Source organism: Varroa destructor, unplaced genomic scaffold (assembly GCF_002443255.2).
Source record: "Varroa destructor unplaced genomic scaffold, Vdes_3.0 BEIS01000002.1, whole genome shotgun sequence".
Taxonomy (NCBI): Eukaryota; Metazoa; Arthropoda; class Arachnida; order Mesostigmata; family Varroidae; genus Varroa; species Varroa destructor.
The window spans coordinates 36899909-36917050 of NW_019211455.1; the positions used below are offsets into that span (position 1 = coordinate 36899909).

The window sequence follows — 17142 nt, forward strand, 5'->3', positions numbered from 1 at the left end:
ATACATTTCGTTTCGTGCAGTGAAACAGCAGTCTGATGGAATGGCAGACGGCGATACCGGATGCAAGACTCGAAACAGAGGTTGCATAGTTCTCTCGCAATATGACGTTTGTATTGGTTTTGGCTTCCGCTCAGGAGTCTTGGGAAATAGAAGCAAGGCTTTTTTTTTGAGGTTAGTATTTATAATTTTGTAATTACATGTACATATTTTTTTGTTAAATTTCTTGTGAAAACTTTGAAAAATCTGCCAAATAAATGTCTTCCATTATAGATACATCTAAATCCTAATTATAGTTTAAGCAGTCTACAACAGCTTTAAAGACAGAGATGGTCTTGCATTAAGGAAGCATATCTGCCTGTGGCATCCCCGCAAGACCACTCGATTCTAGAGCAGGACGCATGGTAGGGATTGTCTGGTTTCGGTATTGATGCGCGGCATCATTCGAAATTCAAAACAAGTTGTGGTAATGTGAGTAGTGTTCGATCTGGTGAGGCCAAAAGCAAGCAAAGCCAGCACAATATAAAAATGGTTTGTCCTAATATACAACATTTTTTAATTAAGAGCTCTGAAATGTTGCCGCGGGCTTTCCTTTTTATAACTTTTTTTTTATAATTTTTTTTTATAACTTTTTACTATAAATGATAATTCACAAACGGGGACAACCAAAGCTAAAATGGCGAGGTTTGTAGCGCGGAGTAATTCCGGTAATCATCTAAAATAACGTTTTACTACTTAGACAGACACGTGTTTCTCCATAAGTGCGCGTTTCCATACATCGTTAAAGCTCAACCAATTTTTAATGTTGATTGACATACTACGTTTTTGCGCATTATGATAATATTTGCGGAGTAATACACGAATAAGAGGACCCTATTTCTTTACAGTACAGCTCTTCTGTTCTTAACAAAACCTTTTTGCGTGAGGAACTGTGAAAAGTGAAACTCTTTTTCTTAGTCACGCCGCTTTATAAGGTCGCTAAATACAGCTTTGGTCGGTTCGATTAGGACGTTCATTCCATATACTAGAAGGTTTAGGATAGATTCATAACATCCTTTCTGCAACAGTCTTGAAGGTGCAAGCCGGCTTTTGTACGGCAACCCGAAAAGCCTGATTTAGGCGCTAAAAAACCCCTTTATTTTAGCGATCGTCTATTTAATAAGGGCGCAAATAACAGTCCTTCTGAGTTCCGTGAAGTAAAAAATCACAGCCTGCTGGAATGTTTTTTTTGCTTCGGCCTGCTTTTGTTGTGCTTAATATGTATTCATGAATATCTAGAATTACTGCGTGAGTGTTCATATTATCAAATGAGCTAATGTTCTAACGTGAGAAATAATCAAAGATCCTTTCGTAACTTCATTATACTGGCGTTATGTACAAGATATTTAGCAAACAACAGTTTCTGTAACTTTTATTTACACCATATTTATTGATGAATTTACATTATAACTATGGACAGTTAGTCCCTTAGGTATGTCGTGAAAGACGGCTTAAAGATGTATCGGTAAGCGTGTTTGCTTAAATTTACAATACATAAAATACAACAAATGGAAAAAAAAAAAAATATATATATATAATGGAAAAAGGGCATTTGCGTTAATATATCTAGCTTTTATGTTAAATTATAATCGTAATAAGTCAGCTGACTTGTAAGGTCAATGCATCTAAAACAAGTTATTTAGTTTGATAGAAATAAGTAATACGGAGAAAAGCAACCCTTATTGCTTTGCATGTGTGTCAAACGTGCTTACTTCTAACATTCATGGTTTACTTTACAGCAATAGGAAAAGTGAAATAGGCCTCTTATAAAATGTGTACGCTTTTCAAGGAGTTTAGTGCTCAGTTAATAAGTGTAGCAGATCTACGTAAATATTGTCCGACACAATTTCGTTTGCAACTTATGATTGGAAGAGTGCAATACCAGTTTTAGCTCATTATTTTTCAGTTGTCAACCTTTACCTATAGTAGGTAGTGATTGATAAAGTAATACTTATTACTTGTGTATTATTACTTATTACTTATTATGTGTAGCTATATTTTTTAGAAAATATAGAATATATAGAAATAATCATATAATATAGTCATTACTATAACAAAATCCTTCAGAACGCTCAATCTCTCATAACGTCAGTGCCTGTATTGACATCGAGGAAGTCACACGTGCATGTATTGCGGCTGGCAATCAATTTACATGTGATACGAGCTTTAGAGTATGAGAGATACTTAGAGATTTTTCTTATAGTCTTGTAAGATGATTAAAATTATATTAACAGTACAGATTGCATGTGACTTGTTTCAGTTCATTAGAACGATGCTGGCCGTACGTATGTTTAACTACTCAGAAACACGCTCAACAGACAATCCATCTCTAATATTTTTTTTTGTCTAGACTGTGTTTTAGCTTATGGTGAAGCGCTTTTAACCATTGCTTGTATTTAATGATCCATAACCTAATTTGATAAAATTTCGACAATTGACCGATAAATATAGGCGACTAGCGCAAATTAATACTGAATTTTTTCGTCAACACATGAAGAGGCGACATCTTAGAACCGTTTCGGTGCTGCCAAAGAAGATCTCTCAGAAGCAAACATAAGCTTCGGCCCTGCCGCTTGCTTTTCGCACGTAGAGTAATTTAGAAATAACTTTCAATTGTTTGTCGCGTCAGAACGGTACTGCACATAATCTTACATACTGAGATTAAATACTTTCCAAAAGGTTTAATGTTTACAACCTCAATAAAAATAGTAAGTTCTAGATGTAGAAAACACCCATATTTTTATTCTTGCGGCAATATACTTATTCTAAGTAGGACCAATGGGTGTTACAGCATTTTACAGTCTGTCTATGATGTCAAAAAATTTTTTCTTGTGGCACAACGAACATGTCTGAAAACTTTATTACATCATAGCGAACAGCTTCCTTTTAGAATAAGTAGTCTTTATTTAAACTGTAGCCCAGAAGTTCAGCTATATTTTGTCCTACATGATCCCTTTAAGTTTATGGGAAAACCTGTATTGGACAAAAGCGCCCGTTGTGTCTCCTCCAGCTTATAGCATTATTGGTCCGTTCCGATAATTAAATCTAATAGCAGAACCTCGGAATTACTCGAAGAATCGTTTTTGCAAGATGAACATTTGTTTGAATATTTGGATTAGATTAATTTTCGTTAATAAACTGTTTTTTTTTCTTGCGTTGGTTTTATAGGCTTCATCCAAACTCAAGTCGCTCTTGACTTTGTCATTGGGAGGCACAGGTGCATTCGCTACGTTTTGTATTCTTAAAGGTGAGCAGCGATTTTACGATAATTATTTAATGCCAATGGTACATCGTACACTCGAACCCGAAAATGCACATCGCGCTGGAGTGTTGCTTGCGAAATATCGGATCCTGCCTAATTGGAACACCGATTACCCCGAACTGGTTAGTTTCCAAGCGAACTACAGTAGATATTAGATGATCGTTAAAATAGACTGTGCCATTCTCAAGAATAACGCACCAAAACGCTTGTTCATTCAATAAGTAAGTCAAATATAGGATTGCACAAAAATAGGCACACAGTTAAACACGACGTGACTTCAACATTTTCTATTGTTCCTATTTCTAAAGTCTATTGTTAGGAAGTAGGGCTAAACTTAAACCTACCTTTCTCTGGAGCATAAATCTAGATTTGTTCTTAAATATAGATTTGTGTCTTATCGCAAGGTAAGCTTACTTTTTCCCTATTTAGTATAATAATTTCACTGCCTTGAGCGACTATTCCTTATTTTTCAGGTTCTATTAGGCGGTCTGAGTGGGTATAAAAGGAGGCCAATTGTCTACTATTATTGTTATCGTTAATCCATAGACTACTTTGATTTTTGTCGCACTTTTTTCTGGCGTGCTAATTTTGGTCTCCGCATAAATGGGTTCATTTATATTGTTCTATACGGTTTATTATATTGTTATGTTATATTGTTTTATGTTCCAGAAAACTCGACTTTTTGGAATCGACTTCAGGAGTTGCGTAGGTCTTGCAGCTGGATTTGATAAAGATGGCGAAGCCGTGAACGGATTGTTTGATTGGGGATTCGGTTTTGTTGAGGTTCATCCGATTTCTTTAACGGAATTCTTTTTTTTTTTAAGATCGTTGGTTGAATAGAATACCGTAATTGCTTAATTATGGCCCGAACAAGATATTGTGCGCTTCATAGAATCAACTGTATTGTAGCCATTGTGCCTGAAGTACTCTTTTCGTGTTGTAAGTTGTTATTTTGTTACTCTTATGTGCGATGCGTATTGCAGGTCGGTTCAGTCACTCCAATGCCCCAGCCGGGTAATGAGCGGCCGAGAGTTTTCCGCCTTCCAAAGGACCAAGCCATCATTAACAGGTTATTTCCAATGTCACTTAACAATTAAATCTTTATAGATTCATATATAATTGTGTCTACTCATTTGCATCAGTCTATTCTTTCTACAAGTGTCGGAGCGTTTTAGCTCAATACCTTGAGCATATGTAATGCGCATATATGTGAGGACGATGCACTTATGCGCCACAGAGGCCAATTGTTGTTTTATATTCCACCTATAACTATTCATTTTTATGGTTTGGGTTTAAAGGTGTACATTTCTACTGTGCGGATCTTCTCTACCTAGAGTCTCTTTACTATCGGTTCGATGATCTATCAAAGATGCAAGCATCTAATAGATGGCCAATTAATTTCAGATATGGTTTCAACAGTTGTGGTCATGAAGAACTGGATAAGACTTTGTTTAGTCCTAAGCGCAAACCCAAGGAAATTGTTGGCATTAACCTGGGCAAAAACAAAACCAGCGAGGACGCAGCCGCTGACTATTCAAAAGGTCTTTTAGCTGCAAATTACCCAATGCCCTTATTTTGCGGCAAGTTGAACAAATATGTCTGATTATTATGAAGTAGTAAAATGGTCTTATGCTAATAACTGTTTTGACATATTCAAAGTGCGGATATGAGAAATTCAAATGGTTTTGCCTTTATAAACAAATCGTAAAGTTACTTGCCAAGGCTACTTTCTTAGTGATTAATTTGAATTTAGGTGTGTTGAAATTTGGAGAAAAAGCTGATTATCTTGTCGTGAATATTTCGTCTCCGAACACATCAGGTCTACGACAACTGCAGAGCAAAAATCAGCTGAAAGAGCTCCTTTCTAAGGTTGGAAGAATGCTGGCTTCTTCAGTAATCGTATAGTAATGTTTGTACTTTTATAGAAAGCACCTTTATAGAAAGGTACAGGTAATGTAAAAACAAAACAATAAAAACAGCATATTTTTCATTACAGGCGTACTACGATATAAAAGTCTTATGAAGCTCACGATCCTCTGGATTTGGGTTTTTAAACTGGAAATACTTTGTGTATACCTTCGATCTTAGCGATTCAAGAATCTTTATTCCTATGATTTAATGCCGTAGTCATATGCATGGTTTATATATGCATCTTATTCAAACACAGATACACGCATACAAACTGAGCCCTATATATACCTATAAATTTGTAGTAAGAATAGTCATTATAAGCATCGGTTTTCTCAATTTCATTAATTGTTACCCATAGGCCTTTATCGCCTATGGGTAGGCGTCTTCATTTCATACAATGTGTTCAGATGTTTTCAGCACCATTTGTGCTATTTAAGCATTTTAGCTAGAGGTCTCGGTTGTATCAGTGTAAGCACTTAACTGCATACTCCAGGTGATTTCCACAAGAAACAGCCTTTCCGTCAAGGTGCCGATTCTCCTTAAAATCGCACCGGATCTCTCGGACGAAGATAAAAAAGATATTGCTGAAGTGATATTGATGAGTGAGTGAGTATTCTTCGCTGTTTCATTGCTTACCGTCTGCACAGAATATCTAATAACAATATAATTAGCTCTTAATATGCAGGCGATACGCAGCGCACTCGAAACGCAGGGCACTCGAAAGAGTGTCAAACAAATGTCTCCCTTTATGTGTATATATATATATGCATTGCGAGCCAGCTCCAAGGGGTTCTGCATGCATGCAAGGACACTGGAACCAAAGGCTTGCAAAAGTTATTGGTAAAATAACAGAAAAGGTGTACTTCTAAATATAAATTACGAGGATTTTATTATTTCGACGGAGTAAAGTTCTGCAGACTTTGCACTAAATAAAATTATCGCTTTGTAGGTGTCAGGTAGATGGTCTAATAATATCAAACACTACAATTCGACGACCAAAGGAACTCGCTTCGGCAGGCTCCGATGAAATCGGGGGTCTCAGTGGAAAACCAATACATGCACTGTCGACAGTAGCCATATCCGATATGTTTCTTTTAACTAAGGGCAAGGTACGTCTCCAATTCAATTCGAAACAACATTATTTAGATATGCTTGAGTGGTTAGGATTTAGACTCGATCATATTATTTTTTTGGTTACTTTTGGATTAGATTTCGGTTATCGTTAATTATTCAATGAATATTTTCCATATAATCGATCGTGCTAGCTGCGTAAGCGCATTTATTTATATAGAGTAGCTAGCTACACGGCGTTACGTATACGAGTGCCTTCGTGCTGTCCTCGAACTCCTACGGGGCAGATTTCCTTCGTTCGAACTTCGCCATTGTCGGTTTCAGGGCAGTTTGTACGCGTCCCACCATTCCACTCTGTATAGTTACTCCAGCCATTACATTTCGATAGCCAAACAGAACGGCGTTTTCTCCAGGTTGTCGCTTCTGAATATATTGAATGAAAACGCTATTTTAGGGGGCAACCTCTGGAGCGAGCTGTGTCCGTTCGCTACTGGAAATCCGAGCTTTTCCGGAATCGTTCGAATCGTGCTCAACTAGTACACTGTACTGTGGGCGTCTGATAGTCGTCTTGATGAGTGTTCGATGTGATTTTGTTACAAGTTGTTTGCAACCCGCCACAACATGAAATAGGTCGCCTCGTCCGTTACTATGGCGCTGAAACCCCGACACCCGACGTCGCCCTTCAGACTGCCGCAAGCTGGACAAAACTGAGTGCAATAATCGACCAACAATACGATTTAAAGCCTAGAATCTATGAGGGGCTCGTAAAGTCTACAACCTCGTCGTCTGGAACCTTTGATGGTCCTATAAGTGCTCCTTAAAGGTGCGTTCCGAAGCTGACATCGCGTTGCTTTGGGTTTAGGTTACACGGGTGATATCTTACTTCGGGCCTGCATCTCCCAGACCCACGTTGTAAGCTCGGCCCTAGTTAGGAAATGCTCTCTTAATGACTTGCAATGTCTTCCACCCGCCTATACGCCGACTTTCCCGCAAGTGACTGAGGTTGATAGGGTCGTACTCCTGCAAGGTTAGAGCCAGTGTGTTAACTTTGAGTGAGTTAAAGGTTCACTCTTATTTTCAGAGAAACGCTGCTAATAACCTCGAAGTGTTACCTGTTGCTAACAGTCTGGAAGTGTCACCCATGCAAGTAAGAAACTTTCTACGGCCTATACTACCGCCAAACATCGGTCTTGCAAGAGTGTCCTCTAGCCTCGGCGTCAACTGAATGGATAGTGTAGGCAATGACACACGCGCCCTCTTTTACTTGGCCTAACCGACATGGGAACGGAGAATTTCTACTACCCGAACCTTCTTAGGGATCGCCCGGAAGGATTCAGACGTCCGTGATTCTGTGGCCTAGTTACACCATCTCTTATATTGCGGAAATGCACGTCTGTGTGTCTAGCCACAGGCCACTGGAGTCGATGGCCGCCAGTATTTTTTGCAGGTGGCGTATGTAAGTGTCAAAATTAAAGCAGTCTTTGACATCGTTAAGGCAAACGAGAACCATTTGGTGCTTCAAATTGTGCATCAGCCTTTAGAACGCCGCGGGTGCCTCAGCGGGACCGAATGGCATCCGCTCGAATTGGTACAGCTTATAATATCTGCAGAATGCCGTTCATTCGAATTGGTACAACTTATAATATCTGCATGATGCCTTTCATACGTTCATTTTGTGGTAGAGTTCAGCCTGCAATAATTAATGGGAACGCAGAAACATATGTCTTTTTCTTTTCACCGAAACTACTACAAACAACAACAGGATCTGCCTCTCTGCGGGTGCAACTTGCCGACTGGCATAGTGTACTGAGCAAGATCGGTATGGGTGACTGACCAGATGTCCGGACTGTTTCCAGCTCTCAGATAAAAATTACCGCATTGACCCCGCATTGGCCCACCGAAGGAATGGGCTTGCTGTCAACCCCCCACACCTAACCCATTGTCATCGAGAAAACAGCACCCTGATAGGATATTCTTTCAAGTTCCCGAGCGTTGGCGTCAACAGAATCGTATTCTGATAGGGTAATCCTTTCAAACTTCCGCAGCACCTGATACTCGACCTCGCGCACCCGTGCGACGTTGCCAACAGTGGGAAACAGTTTTTTGGCCTGTCGTCGACTGCAACGTTAATCACCCCCAGAACTGTCAGCCAGGCGTGCTGAGTATCGTAGAAGAGGGGATCCGAGCGCAGCTTATCCATCACCTGTAAAGAAATGTGTTTACGTGTGCTCTGAAATCAAATATTAGGACCTACCTTCCCGCAGGGAAATTTTACCTCAGACGCAAACAGGTTATTGACGCTCCCATTTCCTGGCGCTTCTACAAAGATGAGGCCTTGGGCACCAGCCCTTCAAATGACTCTGCTCCCCGCAGTTGAAGCATATGCGATCGGTTGCTGAACGTTCATGCCTCCACCCGCCACAACTTTCAGATTCGAACTTATTCCTGCTTGATGTTCCTAAGCCCTGGTACCGCGCAAGCTTCGAAATTCGCCTGCGCAGCCCTGGTAAGGTAGTTTCACGCATGCATTTATGACGTTCCGTCAAAGACCTCGGAGACATAAAGTAGCCCTGATAAAAAAGGGTTCGATGAAGCTATAAAAACCTTCTCTCAACGCCTCCTGCGGGCGCAGTACTCACGTGGACCGGAAACCACTTTTCAAGTAGGTTCTCAAAGGGTGTCGGTTTGAACTACAATGCGCTGTTGATATCGCGTTCAACGTCGCCTGTCTCATGTCCGCCGCAAGCCACGGTTTTGCCGGTTCAGCAGAAATCAAAACGCTGCTCCTAAGAGCTGGTGAAGGGGCCAGCCCTGGGCGTAGGTGGTGGGTTCTAGCTGAAGAGTAGTCCAGATTTGCCAAGCGCCGTGTAGTCCAGATGCGACAGTTCGATTGATAGGACCGACGGTGGAGCAACGTTCATAATGTCCGCGCATGGGTGAAAAACCAGAACCTTGAGTGTGGAGTTTGTTTTCAGTGTGTTATCATCGCCCTTCCATGAATTAGACAACTCTTTAGGTTTGTTCGTAGTCGACGCTGAGCGTTCTTTATCTATCTGGCTTAACTTATTACTCGGAATCCGGCCCCTTGTTGCTGCCATCAAAATGCTGTGAATAACAAAGCTGCTACCGATGAATTGCAATTTATTCGATCTCAGGCAATCTCATATATATAAATTTGGGACGCATATACTCAGGAATTATGACATATTAATTGTCACGGCGCGCACTTTTACAATATGAAAAAATGGTTTCGTGCTAAGTCTGATGTAAAAAAAAAGTGCACTTAGGTTTTCGTTTTTCTTTGTAAAATTTAATTTCATGTAAGTTTTACTTTATCAGAATCCTGTAATATCTAAACACAGTGTGCTTAATTGCAATCTTAGTCAAATATATTCGTCAAGCAAATACTCTTATTTGCAGATACCTATTATTGGGGTTGGAGGTATCTCAACCGGAGAGGAGGCTTACGCAAAAATTAAAGCTGGAGCTAGCATGGTTCAAGTGCTCACCACTCTTATATATAGGTTCGTACCTATTACTAACCTGTTATGCATATCGTACAGCTATCGCCATTCCATTAGAATAAGACTCATATGTGCACTTTTTAAAGCTTCATTCGCGAAAAGCTTTAATGGTGGCTATTGCTTGATTTTGACGTGATTGAAATACCTAAGTGGTTAAGGTTAATGTTTTTGACGGACTGATCCACATACAAATAGAACAAAAAACTTACTTAAATAATAGTCGTAGAACTTTTGTGTACCTTTTCTTTAATAACTCATCGCAATTATTTTCCAGCCTCTAGCTCAATATTCAGCAAAGTCACACTATAGTTCAACAAGAGCCGCCGTAAGAAGTATGGTAAATGGACAGTTTTTTTACAAATAGTGCAGACCAAATTGCTGCCATCGTCTAGACATATATCATCGAACCTCCTCACAAATAGAGCTTACGCTATTAAAAGAACGACTTAGCTAAGGATATGTTCCAAGTTATTTTAGTAACCTAAAATAACTAAAAATATTCAAATATTTTGTCTGTACCAAGTGTAGGAGACAAATGTACTAAGTTGAACTGGAAAAGCTCTTTTTGATAGCGAAAAGAAAACTGGCATTTCCTGTTAAATTCACGACGGTGATATCCTTTTTTCAATTTAATCCATTGTGTGTCGACGATATTGATCCTATTCCAATAAGATGACCCCTAGCCAAAAGGAATAAATATTTAGCGGGTAGGCTTCTGCTAATAGGTCTAAGCCCCAAATATATGCCGTGCTTCGATGCCTTTTAATCACAGGGGTCCACCAGTAGTCGAGACGATCAAAGCTGAGATGGTGAAGTGTCTCAAGGAAGATGGTTACACAAATGTTACCGAAGCCGTTGGAGCAGATCATCAGATAGACGCCATCGTCTCCAAGTTAATTACGATCAAGTAAATATTGTCAATCACCATGACCCACTTCAGGCTTGGGAAAACGTAGCAACATTTCATAAGATAGTAAAAAAAGCCAATTAAAATATATGTGTATCACACCGTGCCCTGAACCAGATTGAAAACATTAAGCAAGCACGCTAAAACTAATGAGTCTACCAGAACAACTGTGGTGATGAAGTTCGCGATACTGAATAGAAATTAACTGTAGTTAAGTGAAGTTACGATTATTGCCAGTGAGCCACTAGGTTGCTGAAATGCCAGAATTTGTATCCCACCCATTTAATATATATATATATATATAATGTTTTCATGTATATTGGGAATTGGTTAACAATGAAAAAAACTTGGCCTTTTCTTGAACTTATAATCAGTGTAAACTGCCATGGTATCACCGATAAAGCTGTCTTATCCTAGCTTAGCAGCACTCCTGTACCGCTATTGTCGCCAAAGCGAATCGATGGTGTTCTTAAAAGATGTTGTGATCTCTGAGTATGCGTAACTGTATACGGGTCGAACACGATTCCCGTGTTAAAAGAAGGAAACCGTTCCTTAGCAACGGCCATAGATGTATGTGGATTGTATGCAGATGAAACCTGAATATGATATGTTACCATAGTGCTAATGCTTATAGTATAACAATACTTTTACCTGATGGAAAATCGAAGAATGAAGTGGATCATAGCAGAAAAAACCATTAATATAAAAAGTTTGATTATTATTACGCGTACTATAGGGTGTACGGAAAAATAGTTTTTTCACTTATTTGGTAATCGAATCACGAGTAAAGGCTCGTTCCGCCTACCTAAATGCATATACATTGCATTGGGATGTAAAGGAAGATGCACCTATACATATACTTATATATAAGTGCTAGAAGAAGTATATATATATATATATATATATATATATATAATAGTATATACTTCTTCTAGCATGGATTTTAGGAATAAGCGCCAGGATTCATCAAAGTGACTGCAAAAAGGGCATTATTTTTTAGGATTCTAAAGGTTTTCGGTTTTATTATCTAGCTTCGTTGCTGACAGAAATTCTCGGGTGTGTCTCAAGAATGGCTTTTCTTTGCTGCTTAAACGAGTTGTAATCTCGTATATGTCAGTATTTAGACTATTAAAAAACAATGCTTGTATGACAACTTTTTCCTGTCAGATGAATTACGCTGAGACCTTGTCAGCCTGGAAGAAAATGTCTCGTAACCATCACATCCTGAGCTAAGAATTACAGCTCTTTCAGAAGACAGTCATATTTATGTTCTTTTAGGATTTCTTCCAAAAGGCTGCCAGTGGCCGCGGGCTCATTCCCCAGGTGATTCCATTTCGATAAACTTGAAAAGCTTCATCGGATGCTTGTTCTTTTAGTTACCTTTTTTGGAAAGCACTAAATTATGAGGCAAGATCAACTAAAGATCTTCTAAATTAACTTTTCTGGAAGCAATGTTCATTCTCAGATGTTGGGCATAGCATTTTTTGCATCATAACTTCCTTCATAGATCGACAATGGAATTCTTTCCCATGAAATAAGTTGAATGCGACTCGACTCTTCTTGATGTATATCGTCAGATAACTTCGTTCACGACAAGTACTTTTTACCGGTAATTACCAAAAATCGCCTGACTACTATTGAGGGTCGCAGCTGTCTGAGCATTTATGGTTAGCGTAGACAGGTTATATTCGATTTTTTTTTAATCCACAAGATAATTTATACCATTCTTTTTTTGTACAAACAAGTCAATACGATTTTATTAAAATAGGAAACGATGGCGTGCGATCTTACTTCCTGTTCTTTAGGGAACGACATTTTTATATGGTCAGGATGCCGTCAGATGCTGCCTGTAGATTACCACAACTGAATCGTACGTTTTTAGTACTAGGGAAATATTAGATACAAACGGAATGAGTATTATGCTACTACTATAAGAAACTAGAGATGCTGTTGGAGAACGATGATGGGCAGTGGTAAGGTTTGGATGCATAACCATCGCAGCTATGTTAAACCCTACCTTTCTGTTTAACCACTAAGCCTGAAATAGAGTGATCCGCTACCTAAGGAAGAAGCTTTTATGCTTGCGATGCGTCGCGTAAGGACTTGTGAAAAGCTAAATAAAGCAAGAAGGTGAGTTAATATTTGTGAGGGTGTATTACTAATATAACTCAAAAATAAAATACCAACGGCACTTTCTCAACTAGCTAAAGATTATTATTATTATTATATATAACAATGAAGCTGTCCTCAGTTAATATAGGCTCAATAAAAAAGCCTCGCAGTTTGCTACATGTATTCGTTATAAAGCGAGTTCGTTCACGTTCATCGAATAAAAGGTAACGTTAGGCACTTTTTGTAGGCTACTGACTTTACACGGGTCGTAACGGCATGAAGGTTCCTTAATATATAAATGAATATATAAATAAATGGCTAATTGATCATGGTCAGGTATTTGCTACTGAACTGCGCGTAACTTGAAGAGAAGGAAACAAATGGGCTTGAATGATGTACTTTTCTATCGATGTTCATTTTTTTTTTTTAATTTCAATACCACGAGGTGACACTAATGTGTTGCATTTTCAATTTAACTGATAAACACTGCATTGAAAAATTGCAATTTCTTACTGCTGAGTAATACTATGCACTAGTAGTTGTTGTCATTGTCGATTTATGTGCGCGTCATGACAGATGCAGTTATTTATACAAAACTGGAACATCCATCTATTTCCGTGAGTTTATGCAAATATATTTTCGATGCGGATCGGATTTTTCTCATATTTTGTTTCCGGGACTGTATCTAAATCGAAACAAATACTTCAACGGAATTATTTATAAACTCAAACAAGCCGTTTCTAATAGTCATATTTAATTAATAGTACTCCGTTCAAGTCGGCTACAGCATCAGTTTGAGGCTAAAATCACTCACTAATCATTTCCAAAATATTCCTCCTCTAATCTGCGGATAATAACCACGCGTCAAGCGATATTGAAAAATGTAAAGTCGTTAATTGAGCGGTCAGATACGCCCTACACAAAAAAAAAACAACGAAATTGAGTTGTGGGCTGATAGAAGCCATTTTAAAGCTTAATACTTTATGAAGTATTAAGCTTTAAAATGGCTAAAAAAAATCACCTTTTTGGCCATTTTAAAGCCTCGTACTTTATGTTTTGGGAAATTTCACTTTTGAGAAATGTAAAAGTGTGACCTTAGCCAGGCAACTTAATGAGCCTATCATCATTATTATTATGAAAAAGCTATTACTTTTTTCTATAAAAATTCTATTCTATATTCTAAAAAGCTATTATTAAAAATGAGAGGATCTCGCTGAGGTTCGTTTCACATGGGTGGATTGGATTATAGCTGGTCATCGCTCACTTTGCGAAAACGAGGCATGGCTTTAGTTACGGTTTCATTCTAGAAATACTTGGCCTTTTTTGGTACCAGCAACGGCGGATGAGCGGATGGCTGTTATAGTGAACAACCCAATCAAACCTTATATATATACAGGGTCCGGCATTCAAATCTGGACAAACGTCAGCGGGTTGTTTATCGTATCGAGCCTGTCTTGATCCAGCATTCATAGTACTAGAAGAAAATTTCTTATTTTTTCAACGTAAAACTCGTCGTGATAAAAGCGGTCCGCCGCCTTCGCAGTTTCAATGAAAATGAGCTATTATCCAGTTTTCTCGGATATAGAAAAATTTGTTAACATACATATCTTAGGTGCTATATTCTGTGTATAAAGTGCTGGCTTTAAAACTGGACTTTTTCCTACGAGCTGTTTCTAACAAATGTATCTAAATAAAAAGCAATATTTCGACGAACTTTTTTTCTAGCCTGCTCAATGTATAGTCGTGATATCTATGTCTGTTTAATACAATTTGCATTCGTCTTGGCCAGATATATAGCTTTTGGGGTAGAACCACTTTATTAATCATTTTCAAAATATTTCTGCTAGAATCTGGGCTGACATCACATCAGCACTACCGAAAACGCGTGCCCAAAATATAATAACAGGTACAAGGAGTCTCGAAAACACTAACCGTTGAAGCTCGTCTGCTAAATGGTGTCCTTTCTGAAACGCTAATATTTTTATCAAAAACCCTAAAATATCAGAAGAAATTTTCAAGGCTTTTAAATTTAAACCCTATTGAAGATCTTACAGTTTCCTTCATGCATAAATTTTTTGAAAGCCAGGTGGCAACTGGCTTCATACACATTGATCTATATCGAACTATCTGTGCAATTATCAACATTGACCGTCGACATCTATAGGTTTTTTGGCGAATTCTTCGGCCCATCTTAAGGCATGTAAGAAAAAATTCGGAACTTTTGTTGGGTTCGTTACGACGACAAGCGCTGTAATCACTGTTTTGCGGATACGTTCATTGACTAGTTCATTGCTCTAGGGAGCCAGAAGTTGCTGGTCCAAACCCGGTAGAATATCAGTTAATAAAAATTGTCTGTACAACAATATAGTTTAAGATAGGACGGAAGATGCATAAACTCGGGACTGTAACCTGAATAGTTTGTGAGCGGTTTACGGTCGGCCACGGATGACGGCACTAGATCCAAGCATCTGACGTTTGCTGCATTTAATTTTGAAAGCCTACAAATACCAGAGACGACTATGAGAGATGATAACGACGATCGAATGGCGTCTTTCCTCGACTTCAGAATTCATTATTGTTCGAACCATAACTCTATACATTTTGAACTAACTAACCCAGAGGCTTGCCAGTTATTCTCCCTATACATCGGAATATTGACGTTGTCTTAGTAAAGGTTTAGCCAGAAACAGTTGCTATCCACATGGAGCAATTAAAGATATGCGATATTGTCATTGCTTTTCTTAAACGTAAAGTTAGAGTAACTATATCTTAGGCCTAAATGATTTCTAAAAACATCGTTACGTACGCTCAGTAGTAAGGCATGCCTCTTGACAAACCGTAAAAACCTATAAATATCAAATTTTCACCAGGAGAATTAACGACGGTAGACCGCTGCCTAGTAGACAGCGCAAAGCATGCCCCAAAAACGCGTCATATGCCCTAGTTATAGTTCTCCGATTCGCCTAGTTATAAGAAATAATAAACAACGGAATAATGAATACTTTTTATTTGAGCTTAGTAAATGAAACGTCTAGAAGAAAGGTGTTTTGATCATTAAACGCAGGTAAGATATATTTGTTTTTGGGTCAATACAAATGACGGGAACACCTTCGCGACATCTACGCTTGGTCTCGATTCGGTTATGACAAATCAATATGCCGTAAAAAGCGGCCAGAGTATGCTCGTTGATTTTCTACAAAGTAGTACGTAAAAAAGCACGCAACTTTTGTAACTTATGCATAGATTATTTCAAATACTTTTGCTGAAATTGTCTTACTAAACAATAACCTGATAAATCATACGTTCTTCTGTAATACTCAATAGAATTAAGTGTGGCAAATTATTTATTTCGAAAACTTGAAACAGCAGAAGCAATCAGTTACAGCTAATTTATAGGCAAAAACTTGATTGCAAGTAAGCATAGCATAAATCTGCAACGCATGAGTGACCACAGAGTATAAAAATCGGGACCGTCTTAGTTCACTCCGCGCGTGCGCATACAAATCAAGGCTGTAGTGCCTCTATGTAGTATTTCTGAGTTTGTTATTAAAAAGTAATTATGTACGTTTAATATTCCAAGTTAGCTTAAAGCAACGGAACGTTTGAAATCGGTCGATTCTATTTTCAGTTTAGCGTGACATACCCCTAAGACCGTTTAACCGACTGAAGCGCGAATACGGAAGTAAGAAAACAGTAACGCAACTGGGAAAAGGAAATGTTAATGTTCAACTAATTAGTGAGCCAAATACAGTCGATACATTCAGCTCGTCGATTTCGTTTCTTCTATGTGTGCGTTGTTTCTATGCCTAGACACAAGGGTGATAGCGAGACACGCATTCTCCAATACGTCGAATACGTATCGTATCTTCGATAAGCTAAAATGATTAGACCCCAGGTAGTCGTGTTCAAGGCACAAGCTTCGCTAGCAAGCTCAATTTTTTGCCACCTTTCATCAGGCTGATGGCAATTAAGCCTTAGGTGTGGGTATTGGATGGATAGACAATAAAAAAAGCACGAAAATGTTCGGTCGAATTATGACCACATTGTTGGACAAAACATACCATGGATAACGAATACTGCTTAAAACTGATAAATGCATACAACTGCCCTAAACCTTTAACTTATCGACTACTTTGACTGAGCACGTCTCTTATAGTTGACCTTGTTTGAAATCGATTTATACCACACGCTTACTTTGTAATTATTTCCTTACCGAAAAGATACACACTGATCTGTATCAAGCTCGTTCGTTGTATGTCGGCTTTACCACTCGGCTTTACGCTGATCAAGGAGACAGTAACGTGAAGTCAACGTGTTCG

General features: G+C 38.6%; 1 protein-coding gene across 8 annotated transcripts; it reads left to right on the forward strand.

Moving 5' to 3' along the window:
• Positions 1 to 381: 381 nt before the first annotated feature.
• Positions 382 to 14541, forward strand: Dhod (dihydroorotate dehydrogenase 2). Of its 8 annotated transcripts, XR_002671220.2 has the most exons (11): positions 382 to 528; positions 3205 to 3420; positions 3968 to 4081; positions 4282 to 4367; positions 4703 to 4839; positions 5052 to 5167; positions 5703 to 5815; positions 6159 to 6318; positions 9701 to 9804; positions 10079 to 10141; positions 10577 to 10715. XR_002671220.2 is itself a non-coding variant. In XM_086982099.1 (10 exons), the coding sequence occupies exons 1-10, from the start codon at positions 526 to 528 to the stop codon at positions 10713 to 10715; spliced, it is 1185 nt and encodes a 394-aa protein (XP_086838225.1). In that variant the 5' UTR covers positions 382 to 525; the 3' UTR covers positions 10716 to 14541. The 8 variants fall into 8 exon arrangements, 7 of the variants coding, with proteins under 7 accessions (XP_086838225.1, XP_086838226.1, XP_022648704.1 ...); XM_086982099.1 differs by lacking the exons at positions 5052 to 5167; positions 10079 to 10141 and adding an exon at positions 5295 to 5368 and having other exon boundaries at positions 4703 to 4878; positions 10577 to 14541; XM_086982100.1 differs by lacking the exons at positions 5052 to 5167; positions 10079 to 10141 and adding an exon at positions 5295 to 5368 and having other exon boundaries at positions 10577 to 14541.
• Positions 14542 to 17142: the final 2601 nt, after the last annotated feature.